At 36.9% G+C, this 14,842-nt stretch overlaps 1 protein-coding gene across 4 annotated transcripts in view; it reads left to right on the top strand.

The window, feature by feature from the left end:
* Window positions 1–14,842, top strand: part of KNTC1 (kinetochore associated 1) — a 43,779-nt gene that overhangs the window by 8,068 nt on the left and 20,869 nt on the right. For all 4 annotated transcript variants that reach the window (XM_074844715.1, XM_074844716.1, XM_074844720.1 and 1 more), the window contains 21 exons: window positions 18–93; window positions 731–856; window positions 946–1,035; window positions 1,585–1,650; window positions 2,144–2,205; window positions 2,627–2,738; window positions 3,478–3,621; window positions 3,849–3,905; window positions 3,999–4,100; window positions 5,148–5,264; window positions 5,760–5,903; window positions 6,191–6,289; window positions 8,975–9,078; window positions 9,245–9,350; window positions 10,035–10,169; window positions 11,286–11,405; window positions 12,197–12,266; window positions 12,343–12,410; window positions 12,988–13,280; window positions 13,929–14,101; window positions 14,292–14,389. In XM_074844715.1, the coding sequence (XP_074700816.1) occupies window positions 18–93; window positions 731–856; window positions 946–1,035; window positions 1,585–1,650; window positions 2,144–2,205; window positions 2,627–2,738; window positions 3,478–3,621; window positions 3,849–3,905; window positions 3,999–4,100; window positions 5,148–5,264; window positions 5,760–5,903; window positions 6,191–6,289; window positions 8,975–9,078; window positions 9,245–9,350; window positions 10,035–10,169; window positions 11,286–11,405; window positions 12,197–12,266; window positions 12,343–12,410; window positions 12,988–13,280; window positions 13,929–14,101; window positions 14,292–14,389 (2,362 nt within the window). The remainder of the gene's footprint in view (window positions 1–17; window positions 94–730; window positions 857–945; window positions 1,036–1,584; window positions 1,651–2,143; window positions 2,206–2,626; window positions 2,739–3,477; window positions 3,622–3,848; window positions 3,906–3,998; window positions 4,101–5,147; window positions 5,265–5,759; window positions 5,904–6,190; window positions 6,290–8,974; window positions 9,079–9,244; window positions 9,351–10,034; window positions 10,170–11,285; window positions 11,406–12,196; window positions 12,267–12,342; window positions 12,411–12,987; window positions 13,281–13,928; window positions 14,102–14,291; window positions 14,390–14,842) is intronic.

Genomic DNA, 14,842 nt, shown 5'->3' with positions numbered 1-14,842 from the left:
TTTACTTTCACTCCTAGACTAAGTCGCTTACTTCACAAACACAAATTCACTGAAGCAGAGAATTTTGCTATTCAGTTTGGACTAGATGTTGAGGTAAGTTGTCCGTTCTTGATAAAAGACATTTGGAGATTAATTAGTATAACTATGAGTAAGATTCTTGCCCTATAGTCCAACAGAAAGTACTGAAAATGTTACAAATGTAGTGGAATGTTACCTTATGAAACAACTCACTATACTTGAAAGCTGATTCAATATTAGACAACTACATGGTGAGCTATGTTTTTATTTACAATAATTAACGAACCTTGCAATGGGGAGTGATGCAGAAGTACATCTTCTAGTCAGAATAAGCGCTGCTGGATCAGGAGAAGGCACATCTGTCCCTTTAGCAGGAAACAGTGTTGCTAAAAAAAAATAAATAGAAATTTCACATGCATTTATTAACACATAGTCTGGCTTCATTAACTGATTTATTAAAATAATGCAATTTTAATGTTTCCTCTGCTTTTTGTTTTGTTTTTTTAAATTAAAAAAATGGCTTAGCTGGTGAGATCAAAAGATACCACAATTGTTAGGGACTAATTGGAAATCTATTTCTGTAATGAAATCAATGTACATCCACACACTTTGTCTCAAAAACATTGTGAATGGAAGTGTAGAGTTTTCAGTTGAAGACTGCTTAAAACTTAATTGCATCAAATAGAAAACTGGTATTTTTTTTTATAAACAGCTTGTATACAAAGTAAAAGCAAACACTATATTAGAGAAACTAGCTTCAGCTTCTGTTGGGAGTTATGATCATGAAGTCTGGCTGGATCTTGTGAATGAAACCAAAGAAAATTTGCAAAAAATTCAGGTATGTTTTTATTTCTACTCTCTCTAATAAATTGGTTAAAATTATGAAGGAGTTTGGAATTAATTTCAGTTGTTTCCTTTTGCAAACAGGATAGCCAGTTTGTTGTGGATTACTGCATAAACGCTCCATGGCCACTGTATGAAACCACTCAAGAAATGCTGAACTACGCTAAACTCAGAGTAAGGGGTTTTATCTGTTTAAATTGCTTATACTTGTCTATTCCTATTACATGGTTCTGTACAACTAGAGAGGGGGGACATCTTCAAACCAGTTACAGTCATTCAAAAAGTAAATGAATTATAAATTGTATGTCACCAGACATGAAAAAGAAGCAAGGCCTGTTCCACATTGTTCTTGTAATTGCTTAAGGGCAAAAAAGAGCTTATAGTTTTATTTTCACATCAGAAAGCAGGTTTTTGGTTTTGAGTAGTAGTCTTTTTAAGTACCTTTTAAATATTAATTTTAGGACTAAAAGCTCCAAATATGTCAACTTTTTTGTTTTCATTATTTTAGTTTCCTGTCTTATCAAACAGAATCAGAGAGATATGTTATCTGTCTGATCTTGCATACATGCAGAAATCCAGTGAGACTCTAACATTATAAAATAAAAACTCCAGTTTACAGAGGTAGTAAGTTTTTGCTTGTGTCTTTATTAAATTCGTAGTAGTGTCTGGCATGTTCTACATATACTGAATTGTCAGCTAAACCATTTCATGTATTTGTTTCAGATCTTGAAGAAAGATGAGAGAGCCATTGCTCCATCATCTGATGGGGCTCCAGTATCCATAACTGAGGTGAGGACAGACTACTTGGTCCTGCAGTATCATATGATAAACAATTGCAATGTAGGCTGTTAAAAACTGTACTACTGTTGAACTTTTTAAAAGTCTAAACAAGATTATATTTTATAGTATGAAAGAGAACGACAGCAATGACAGGTTTCAGAAATAAGTGATTCTTTCAGTCAGAAAGATTAATTTTCAGATGCTCCAGAAATCCAAGGAAGAAGTGCTTTTCTTAAGTGTTTTAGGTATTTAATTTTCTTATTTAGTCTTGTTGTATACTGAACAGTCCTCATTCACCTTCAAGGAGAATCAGTGTAAAGTGTTTACACAATTGAAATTTTGGATTAATACCTTATTAAACAATCTACATATGTAATTAACTGAAGTTCTTGAAAAGTCTGTATTTTCCTCCTTTATTCCTTTCTGTGATAGTTATTCTAACCATGTAATACCATTGTTTGGTAAGCCAGATATTGACCTTAAATCTCTTGTCTGCATTCAGGTATTGAGAGCTCAGGCAAGGCTTACAACTTTTTATGGAGCTTTTGGACTAGAGAAATTCAGGTTTGTTTCTGTTTGTTAATATTTAAAGTAAATTTAACTGTAAAGGTTAAGTATGTGCCATTGAAATTAAGATATTTTTTTAATTTTTTTTTTTTTAAATTTGAGTTCATTAAACTTTAGACCCTTCTCTTCCTGAAGTTTCCCACCTTCTACTGTGGAGAAGGGAGAATGCAGAGAGGTTGAGTCACCCTGTATATTGAAAACATGTATTTGTTGCACATGTGCTATCTTGTATGGATTTGTTTGTTTGTTTGTTTAACGTGTATAGGAGGGGGTATGATTTTATGCACACACAATCTAACACTACTGTTGTCTCTTACATCACAGAGTACTGTCTAGAAAAGGTTTGAGGTTCTCCCCCCCAACTCCTTTAATATTGACATACAACAATAACTGTTTCTTTTCCTCTTCTCGCTTCTAGTGGTATTGCTTGGACAGAGTTCTTAAATAACAAAGACATTTTCAAGAACATCCTTCTTCAGCTAGAAGAAGGAAATTTATCTTGTGCACAGTACCTCTGGCTTAGGCATCAGGTGAGATGGCATAAACATCTCTTTGGTATGTATGGAGGATGTTAAGTCTCTTAAATTTTCCAGCCTTATTTAACAGAATCAGACTGATGTGGTTACATCTCCTCAAAGAAGGTCTATGGCAGAATCTCAGCTGTCATCATAATGATTACCTGTTCACCTAGCTCCTTAGAAGGCTGAACATCTTACTGATTTAGGAATAAGCTGGTATTTCTGATGTCAGAATGCATAGTTCTAGGTTTGAAGGATGACAATTCTTTGATTTATTCTGTGCTGGTTATAATCTTCCATTTACTTTCTTGCAAGTGCAGCTCTCAGAATTTTTAAATGGACATTTGCTGACTACCTTAAAATCCTTTAAAAATAATCACATGGACTCCTTACTCTGAATGACACATTCGTAATAGTGGCTATGGGCTACTATATTCTCTAGTGCAGGACTTCCAGGTCCTAAAGTAATAGGACATGATCCTGCCACCGTAATTTGCAAAGAAATTGCTTCAGTTAGGTCTTGTTTAAGATGGCCAAACTCTAGTTTTTCTGATCAGGGAGATATATATATATATATATATATATATATATAGATATATATATATATATATATTTTTAATTTCTGTTCACGATTACTAAGATTTTGTATTTGTGAAATCTATAACTTCTTCCTGTTAGTGAAACAGCTTTACAAAGTATCAGATAAACATATACTCAATATATCTGTAATTGTTCTGTTTTAATGTTTTAGGCAGATTTTGAAAGCAGCTTTGATGAGAAAATGCTGGAGAACTTGCTTAATACCATCCATTTCACTGTTCCTTTGAAGGAACTATGTTTGTGGCTTAAAAATGTTGTGATCCCTTTCTTAAGAAGAGTTGTGCCAAAGGGACAGGTAAGACTGACTTAATAAATGCAAAATGTAATTTTCTCAGGTTAAGATAGTTTTATAGTCAGACCTACAGACTTTTATTTTTGAATGTCAGAACCTCGTTCCTCTGTCTTTTAAAGAGATTCTTTTCCCTACAGTTTATATTTTAAATTATATCTTTTAAAACAAATTTCTAATGGCAAATTTGCTTTGATAGATAGCATAACTCTATTTATGACTATTTTTTTCAGAAAATATTAGCAAAATGGCTGGAACAAGGTGCTCGAAACCTTGAATTAACTGATAAGGTAGGCCATGCTGTAAACACTTTGCATGTCTTGTATTTCTATATGTATAATTTTTTGCTAATTAAATTTGCTAATATCAATTCTTTTGGACAGGCAAACTGGCCAGAAAATGGACTCCAAATGGCAGAGGTTTTTTTTACAAGTAAAAATCAAGGTGAAATGGGACTGACATCTTTTAACCAATGGACTCCTTTGGTAAGAAATGTGGCAGATATAAGGATTTGCTACTAAAAGACTTCAGAACATATGCTCTGTGCTAGAGTTGGAATGGATGATAATTAGGTCACTGTTGGTTTTGGTGAAGACTGACTTAATTCCATGAAAGGAAGGAATGGAATTCCAATCTTCTTGGGTTTAAAGATTCAAATAAAAAAAAGTCAGTGAAAGATTAATACCCTTTAACAGTTCAGTAAAGATGCTCCATATGAACTTAAATTAGAAACATGTCTCATCTCTGTCAAAATTTTTAGAGATGAATTGCAATTCACCGTGTGTTATGGCCTGGAGAAAACAGGTATTAAAAATCAGCTAGCTGTAAGGTTATGAGTACTGAATTTGTGCAAACACAAATAAATTGTGTGTGCTATATATCCTAGGTATACTAGCATCTATAAAAGTGGTAGTATGAACGTGCAGCTTCAAAAAAGCTCAAAGCTAACCAGCTGTACCTTTTAATAATTGGAAATGTTGACATTCTGTGTTAGTTAGATCTGTTGTCTTAAACTGCTGAATCCCACGTTCGAAGTGCGTAATGGAAAGAAGATAATTCACTCTAAGTCCCCCTTTTCAACATGTACTCAATGTTCTTTGTTGTATGCCATATAAAGGTAACAGTTCAACATGTATATTTATAAAATCTTCAAGAGTGCATGCCATCAAAAATTGTTTGTGAGGTTTCTTGGAAAAACTCAAGAAAAACAGAGTTCTGACTCTAAAGAAAATGTCAGCTGTAGGTACATTGTTCCTAGCTGTTTGTCTTACCCGTCCTTAAGGCTTTCAGTGAATGAAATGCTCATCCCTCTTCCCTGTGCAGGATCTACTAGTGCATCACTTCTTTATATTTAGAAAGAATCTTTTCTTAATATCTTACCAGAATCTTCCTGGGTGCACTGTAAGTCAGCTACCCTTGTCTTATACCAGAGATGTGGAGAATAATTTGTTTCTTCCTGTTTATGACAGCACTTAACAGTCTTGAAGATTGTAGCAAGTCTTCTAACGTTTCACTTCTAAACACTGTTTCAGAGATGTGGTGACTGTGAAGAGGTACATAGGTTAAAGAAGCTGGTAAATGATTTACAAGAACTGATAAAGCTGTACAGAAAATACAACTGCAGGCTGGCACTCTGTGATTTTGAAAAGGTAATTCTGCAGATGCTTCAAAAGTGCTTTTGAATAGTGGATTGTTCTGAGAAAGAGAAAAATCTTGTAGCATGTGATGTAAAGTCAGACAAAAGAGGAATCCTGGTGGATTGGTTGGTTAAACTTGTGTTCATAAGCTGCTAAGACTATTTGATATGTTGTGTTTGTTACAAATTTTGTTTCAACTGTGGGTATAAATATATAATGTGACAAAATACTATGAGAAGGTATAGCTTAAACTCCATGATTTGCAGTTCATTACAGATGATATATTGTGGAGCAAGCATTAGCAACAGAGAAATTAGAAGTACAACTGAACAAGAAGGGGCTTTGTAAAAGAAAGCTTTTATTTGAGCCAAAGAAGGATGCTAGTTGTTGAAATCATTCAAATGATTTCAATGGACGCTGGATATTGAATTATTTATTAGAGATGTAAAAGATCACGTACTAACATATGTGATGTTCTAACATGGCATTGTTCCACTTGCTGCCTAGGAAAATGCAAATACTATTGTGTTTCGCATGTTTGATAAAATTTTGGCACCAGAGCTTGTCCCATCCATTTTGGAGAAGTTTATAAAACCCTACCTGTGTGAACATAATCTACAAAAGGATGAACTTCTCCTACAGTATATAAAGGTATCCATATTTTCTTTCTTTTGAAGAAAGCTATTTAAATATGAGCAAGCAGAAAACAAATCTGAAAACCATTTTTATTTACCCTTGAATTTTAGGACCAGCTTTAAGATTAGCTTACTCCTCTCAACGAACTTATTGATAGTTACTATTTCAGTAATAAGGCATTTATGGATACAAGTCCAGATGGCCAAATCTGTCCCTTAATGTCCAAAAAACTTTTTTGTTTATAAGATGTTAATATCTTTTCTGAATTCAAATATCTTCATAATCTTTATCAAAATATACAGGATTTGCTAGAACGTTGTCGTACACGGTCTACTTCAGTATTTGAAACTGCATGGGAGGCAAAGGCAATAGCTGTCATTGACTGCATCTCTGATACAGATGTAAGTATATTTTATGAAACAGGCATCAAGTGGCTCTAACACGTCAGTTCAGAATGGAACATAATTTTTATATAAGCATATGAGTACGTTTTTACATGGGTGGTATGGGGAAGATCAAGTAGTATGCTGTCTTTTTATTCTGTCTTAGTAATCTTCTCCCATGTGATGTTCTTTGCTTGGCAATTTAATTGTAGTTTTGATGTCATCAAATGGAAAACTCACCAATTTTATTATATATGAAACTCAAGGTCTACAGCATCATAAATTACTATAAGCATTTTCTAACCTAACTTGGCATATCATATTATGATAATGAACACTTTTATGCAAGTAGAGGTAGGGCTGGAAAATAAAATGCTTGTCTAAATGAATCAGAATGGTTTGGGTTGGAAGGGATGTTAAAGACCATCTAGTCCCAACCCCCTGCCCCGGGCAGGGACACCTTCCACTAGCCCAGGTTGCCCAAAGCCCCGTCCAACCTGGCCTTGAACCCTTCCAGGGAGGGGGCAGCCACAGCTTCTCTGGGAAACCTGTGCCAGGGCCTCACCACCCTCACAGGGAAGAATTTCTTCCTCATAGCTAATCTAAATCTGCCCTCTGTGAGATTAAAACCGTTACCCCTTGTCCTATCCCTACACCCCCCCGATAAAGAGTCCCTCCCACCTTTCATGTACCCCTTTAAGTCCTAGGAGGCTGCTCTAAGGTCTTCCCAGAGACTTCTCTTCTCCAGCTGAACACCCCCCAACTCTCTCAGCCTGTCCTCACAGGGAGGGTGCTCCAGCCCCCCAAGCATCTTCGTGGCCTCCTCTGGCCCCGCTCGAGCAGGTCCGTGTCCTTCTGATGTTGGTGCCCCCAGAGCTGGACACAGCACTGCAGGGGGGTCTCACAAGAGTGGACTAGAGTGGGAGAATCCCCTCCCTCGACCTGCTGGCCACACTGCTCTCAATGCAGCCCAGGACACCGTTGGCTTTCTGGGCTGTGAGTGCACTTTGCTGGCTCACAGTCAGTTTTTCATCCACTACTACCCCCAAGTCCTCCTCCTTGGGGCTGCTCTCAATCTGCTCATCGCCCAGCCTGGATTTGTGCTTGGGATTGCCCCGACCCAGTGCAGGACCTTGCACTTGGCCTTGCTGAACTCCATGAGGTTTGCACGGTCCCACCTCTCCAGCCTGTCCAGGTCCCTCTGGATGGCACATCCCTTCCCTCCAGCATGTCGGCTGTACCACACAGCTCAGTGTCATTTGAGGGTTCCCTCAATCCCACTGTCTGTGGCACCAACAAAGATTTTAAACAGTGCCAGTCCCAACCCTGACCCCTGAGGACGCCGCTTGTCACCGCTGTGCACTTGGACATCGAGCTGCTGAACGCAACTCTTTGAATGTGACCGTCCAGCCAATTCCTGATCCACCAAGTGCTCCATCAGTCAGATCCATGTCTCTCCAATTTAGAGACAAGGATGTCATGTGGGACAGTGTCAGATGCTTTACACAAGTCCAAGTAGATGACATCGGTTGCTCTTCTCTTATCCACCAGCACTGTAACACCATCATAGAAGGCCAACAAATTTGTCAGGTATGATTTGCCCTTAGGGAAGCCATGTTGGCTGTCACCAATCACCTCCTTATTTTCCATGTGCCCCAGCAAATTTGCCAGGAGGATCCGCCCCATGATCTTCCTGGGCACAGAAGTGAGACTAACTGGCCTGTAGTTTCCTGGGTCTTTCTTTTTCCCCTTTTTAAAAATGGGGGTTATGTTTCCCCTTTTCCAATCAGGGGGAACTTCACCAAACTACCACAACTTCCCAAATGTGGTGAACAGTGGCTTAGCCACTTCATCCACCAGTTCCCTCAGGACCCATGAATGTATTTCATCAGGTCCCATGGCCTTGTGCACCTTCAGGTTCCTTAGATGGTCTCAAACCTGATCTTATCCTACAGTGGGCAGTTCTTCCTTCTCCCAGTCCCTGCCTTTGCATTCTGCGTCTTGGGCAGTGTGGCTGGAGCACTTTCTACTGAAGACAGACAAAAAAGTCATTGAGTACCTCAGCCTTCTCCATATCTTGCATAACCAGGTCTCCCATTTCCTTCCAGAGAGGGCCCACATTTTCCCTAGTCATCCTTTTATCACTGATGTACCTATAGAAGCTTTTCTTGTTGCCCTTGATGTCCCTGGCCAGATTTAATTCTATCAGGGCTTTGCCATTCCTAAACCTGATCCCTGGCTGCTCGGACAGTTTCTCTGTATTCCTCCCAGGCTGCCTGTCCTTGCTTCCACCCTCTGTAGGCTTCCTTTTTATCTTTGAGCTTGTCTAGGGGCTCCTTGTTCACCCATGCAGGCCTCCTGGCATTCTTACCTGACTTCCTCTTTGTCAGGATGCATTGCTCCTGAGCTTGGATGAGGTGATCCTTGAATTTTAACCAGCTTTCTTGGGCCCCTCTTCCCTCCAGGGCTTTATCCCATGGTCCTCTACCAAGCAGATCCCTGAAGAGGTCAAAGTCTGCTCTCCTAAGGTCCACCATCTTGAACTCCCACCATTTCATGGTCACTACAGCTGAGGCTGCCCTTGAGCTTCACACTCCCCACCAGCCCCTCCCTGTTTGTAGTTTCAGACTCAACCACATGTGAACAATACTTCAAGACTTGTAACTTATTTTGAAAAGTAAGCTCTTTATGTTCCTTTTATAGCTGAAATTTGATGCAGTTCTACAGATAATGCATGGTGCTATGGTACCATGGAGTGCAGCAGTGGAGCAGCTGGTAAAACAGCATTTGGAAATGAATCATGTCAAGTAAGGCAAAATTCCACAGTTTACACCTCAGTTTTATGTGTACTTTGAATTAGAATGGGGGGGGGGGGAGGGGGGAGGGGAATACTGTGTATCTGATGTAGTATGATGATTAAATCACATAACTGTAGGTAGCAAATTACTTAATAATAGTCTAATTTGTCCATAGAGTAAAGCTACTGCAGGAAAGTTACCGGCTGATGGAGATGAAGAAGCTTTTGCGAGCCTATGGGATAAGAGATACTAATCTTTTAAAGGACAAGCAGATGATAATGGTAAGTGATCAGCATTACTCTTACTTCTATTAAACAAAAATCCCTACAGTTACGTGTATGTATTTTCATGGGGTATTAGAAGCCAGACTTTTCAAAAAATCTTAGCAACTGGTACCTCCCACTTGTTATTAGTATCCATTTTTCTGTCTTGTTGGGACATGTTTTTTGCCTGAAAACCCACTCTTTTTTAAATAATTAGTGGATTAATGTAGCTCAACCTAATTAGCACAGCATTGGTCATATAATGCTTTCTGTAAGGGGGGGCGGGAAAGAAAAGAGGAAACTAACAAAATGGAAGGCTAAGTCCTCTCAAGACTTCAGATCTGATTTCTCCTAAGGTCACAGTGAACAATATTTAGCAATTTTTTTAATATATGCTTTGTTTTTATAGCACACTCTCTTTAGCAGGGGGGAAACATGAGTATTTCTGGAAAAGTTTTTTGTCATCCTGTGGACCCAGATGAATCCCCTGAATTTTGAGAGTTCCCAGATGATTCTCTTCCCCAAGGTCTATCTTCTCCCAGTTATGCGTTAGTCAAGTTTTCTCTAGACAGAAGTTTTAAACTTCTAGGTAACTTGCTTGGTACGAGCTGTATGATTACAATGCAGAAGTGTGTATAAATGACTTCCTTTGTTATTCTATACATCAACAAACTAAAGTCCATATCTGTTTTCTTTTTACAGAGGCTAGTGAAATACATACTTAAACAAGATACCCCTACTTCCTTGGAGGATGCTTTGAAAATTGTAGCAGCGTACATGTTGCCCACTGTGGAAGTCTACGTTCTGAGGATGCTAGACCTGATTGATAAAGAAAGGGTACTAAACTACTTCATGTTGATCTCAGAATTTAAAGACACTGAGGCCTATTTTAAAAACTGGCAAGTTGTACTACTTGCTGAAATCTTATACACAGTTTACATATAACTTTTTTTTTAATTAGTTCTATTAATTGTACACATAACTGCCTGTACTCGACACTGAAAATGAGACTTTAGTCAGAGTTTTAAACATCATGAGCCATCCTTCATTTGTGGCAAAAAACAATGACAATTATGACCCACAACATATAAGACAAGTTTAGGATTGAAGTCTCTACATATTTTCACATGCTGTTTTTGCTAGAATTGTTTTTGGGCAAGTTGCTTTCTTGCCAACAAAAATAAAAAAAATATTATCTCTTCTGAGAAATGCTTTCTTCTAATGCAATGATACCCCACATGGGTACAGACCTGCCCCTTTTTTCATTGAGAGCACCTGAATGTTTGTCTTGCAATACAGAATTTTGAATGTTTATCTATTATTATGAAGTTTTCTTCCAAGTTAATTTCAAGTCTGAGTTTAGCAAAAAAACCTGAAGTTCTTCTTAAATTACACTGATATCCTAACTAGAAATGTTTAACTTTGCTTGCTCCATTATAGTAGGTGTGATTATCTTTATACTCTTTGTTTGTCTCTGGGTATGTTATTGGGATCTCTTTGACCTGAAGAAAAGGAGGCTTTTTGATTGAAGGAATCAAATTAACTCCCCTGCAAAACAGTGTTTCTCATGTTAACATTTGTTCCGCCTTATTAGCACATGGTATTCTTGATAATCATACTGTTTTAAAAATGTTGCACAATTGCCAATAAACAAAACTTCATTTTAATTTGCCTGTTATAACCCTTAGCGAGTAAGCACATAGTTTTTACTGAAAGCCTCATAGATTTAGCAAAAACTATTCAGGGAGTTTAAGGAAGTCATGTCATAGTAAATGTATTTTATAAAGAGATTTGAAGTTCATCAGCGGAAGATTACTCTTACCCAATTGGCCATCATGCAACCATTGTATCAAAGCAAGGACATACACATAACTTAAGCTTTTCCAAAAGAAAATGCCCTTTTCTTTTGATTATTTCTGGTTTACTTTTTTTTTTTTTTTTACCTCTCTTCAGGGAGAGGAATCTCTGGCTTTGTTAAAATCTCTGACTCTTGCTGAAGCTGAGAAAGTTGCAGAGAGATTGACTGTATGGGGAACGCTGGTGTTACAGAATAAAACAGATGATTCTGAAGAGGTACCAAGTCATTTCACATCATAAAGTGTGTGCACAAATTATTCTAAATACTATTCTTACCCAGATGCTTAAAAAAAGGTAGAAGATGCAAATGTAAAAACTGTCTTCCAGCAAAAGGGGATGATGAGCTGGTCCTGCTTTGAGCAAGAGGTTGGGCTAGGTAACTTCTTGAAGCCTCTTCCAACTTGTTTGATTTGTTTCTGTATACTATACAATTATTTTGTGTAATTTTAAAGGCATCTCCACACAGTGGCATAGCTAGCTGAATTCAATTAATAATTTATAAATCCCACTGCATTATTATACCTCTAGTCCTACATATTTTCCAGTTCTTTCTTTAGCTGCTTGTAAAAGTTATTTTTAAAAACTGTATGTGTGGCTTTGCCATGCACCAAAGTGGTTGAAGCTTCACAGTTGACAGTACACCTTACTGTCTTGCAACCACGAAGAGAATTTTTGTTAACGGTTGTTTTAGGGAGTTATTCTGGACAAGGGAAGGAAGAACGAAGGGAGAAGTGTGGATATTTTCAAAACTCCTGTGAGAACTAGCAGACTGTGGAGTATACGTACTACAGCTATAAAATATTTGGTGTTTCTATAAAGGATGCATATGTACAATAACTTTCTGTTCCCTTGCTTTTCAACTGGTTGTATCTTTGACTCAATAATTGTTGCTTAAGACATTAGTAGACCATTGCATAGTATTTTAATAGAGTGGAAGCCTGTGGGTCACTGTCTGTTACTGGCAACATTTTGACCAAACAAAACATCAATCTCTTCCTTTCCTGCAGCACAAAACACAAATGTTTATGACTAAGACACTCGTGGAAATCCTTAAATTCCTGTTCAGCATTCAAAAAGGTAAGCTACAACTTAAAAAATCTTACATTTTTGTTTGTCAACAAGTCAGCAAGTATTTGTTTTTCTCCTCCAACAGACAATCCTCTGAAGAAAGATGAATGTGAAGCAAACCTAAAAATGTTTGAAACACTTGCTACCCTGCAGGTAGGTATTTTTATAGTTTCAAACTGCTTTTGATTTACTGTAGTTATTCCAATTGTTCTTATAACATGGATGATATTAAAAATTAATTGTATTTACAACCTATGTGCAAAGCTTGTCTTTATTATTGACTTCAAAGAGATTCTAAGGCTAATTAGCAATTTAAATAGTGCCTGGGAAAGTTCCCAATTACTAGAACCTAGTTGTCCATTTAAACCAAAAAATTAGATACTCTCCCAAAAGTCTTAATTGCTAACACTTCAAAGCTTTCATGATACAGTATTGTAATAATTTATTAAGATCTTATTATGGTTTGTTAACTTAAGTTACTTAATACAGCATTTGAGTATGGAGTATCCTTCAGGTTTTTTTATTTTGCTTACCTACTGCCCAGTGAAATTCTCTAATTTATTACATAAATCAGTAATTGGTAGAAACTAGTAAAGTCAACTATGTACTGAAAGTATTCCTCTTCTAAGAATGAAACAGGAAAGAAAAACATTTTAACAAAAAACCCAAACCAAACACTTAAAGGAAGTTACATGAATACAAATATATAATCTTTTTTTTGTTGTTGCAGGAAGATTTTGATATCTTTCTTTCAGTTGAAGAATTTAGGAATCCTTCACTGATGTCTAGTCTTCTTGAGAACCACATAAGAGCTTATGAAACTGCCACATCTCTGTCAAAGTCTAGAAAAGTGCAGACAAAGAATCATAATTCAGAAGATGGTAAAACCAGGAAGCGTTCTACTGTATCAAGGTTGTATAGGCTGGCTTTGCTCCTGCAAAGGTCGGAGCAAGAACTGGGAGAAAAACTGGCCTTGAGAGCACTAGATGCTGGAAAAGTTGAGGATGCTATAAAAATATGCAGGTAAAACTGCAGAGATTTTCAAGATTATAAGTTTTAATGGGATTTTCTGTACTATTTCTGATACTTTGCAGAAGTAAGTAGATGTAGAGCCAAAGGAGAGGGGGTTTGGTTTAGGTTTTATTTTTCTAAAAATGAGTGTTCAAGCTATATGCTTATATTGCTTGTATGCAATATTGAGTGTAGAGTTAGGTTGTTGTCTGAAAATTGCCATTGGTTTTTGCCATGACATGATTACCAAGTAAAAAGATTCCCTGCACTTTTATAGTGAGAGATGAGTAAGGCACCATATTAAATAACCATTATGAGAGCTCCCTGGCTCACACAGAGAGAGGAAAACTATTGTACACTGACTGTACATACCATGTCATGGTTTCTAGCTGGTCTCTGCTTATGTTGTCAGATAATTTAAACTTACTACCACTTCCCCCCAAAAGAGATCAGATGAAAATGTTAAATATATTTTTTTATTGTGTTCTGTGTGCTTCAGTAAGCTCCATTATATTTTTTCACTTCAGTCACAGAAGTTTTAGTTGCAGTGAGTCATATAGCTGAAATAAGTAAAAGAGAATTAAATAATTAGAACAGAATGTGGCCTTAAGTAAAAGCCCTAAGGACTATTTTTATTTTTAACATCCATTTTTTTAACAGGGAGTTCTATGAAAATCACTGTAATGAAGAAACAGGGAAGCTGCTGTTTTCAGCATGTCAAAGGCTTTGTCATATGTTGGCAGATGATGTTGCTATGATCACTCCTAATGATATGAATCTTCCAGCAGTGATCTATGAAATGGCTTGCCAAGCAGCTACAGTGTGTAGTCCAGGTAATTGCTATTATTTATTTGTCTTCATGTTGGGAATTCAACTTTCCAAACAATATTTAATGAACATGAAAACAAAGTGAATTTCTATATATGCCTCTGTAGAAATAGGTGCTACAAAGAATTGTTTCCTTTTAATAGGCCATATGAACCTTCCATTTATAGTATGCTAATGATCTTGATATTTCTACAGATTTACTACTAGATTCTCTGGAACTATGTAAATATACTTTGGCTGCCAAGGAAGTTTACAGACAGTGCCAAATAGAAAACTATGGATTTACAGCAAAGGTATTTTCTGCTAACTTAATATATTTTTTTAACATATGTAATGTCTTGTCTGAATAGTGTTCACTGTACATACATTTTTTTCTCCCATTTCTCCAGCAATATTTAATCAGCTTGTTTAAAAATCAAACCACAACAAAAAAACCCCCCACAGCCCTAGAAATAAAAATGTCCCTGAATACGTGTGTACGTCAGCATAAAGAGTAAACTGATTTGAGTAGTAAAAGCAGTGCAGGTGTGGCACAAGTAGCATTCTCCACTTATGTTTCAGTATAATAAATCCTGCTACTGAAAATATTGGAGATGTTATTAATAGCTGCTGCCAGGACTGCTAGAGAGCATAGAAGACTGACTTTAAAAAAATCTTTTTTTTTTTTTTTTTTCTTTTTTAAAGTAGGTAAAATATGGCAGGAAGGGTTTGATTTTTGAATGCATGTATTATGTGAGGGCATTTCC

The sequence above is a fragment of the Strix aluco genome, chromosome 18, assembly GCF_031877795.1.
Source record: "Strix aluco isolate bStrAlu1 chromosome 18, bStrAlu1.hap1, whole genome shotgun sequence".
Classification (NCBI taxonomy): Eukaryota; Metazoa; Chordata; class Aves; order Strigiformes; family Strigidae; genus Strix; species Strix aluco.
The sequence above is the reverse complement of the archived record's forward strand: the minus strand, read 5'-3'. Positions and strand labels throughout refer to the sequence as shown.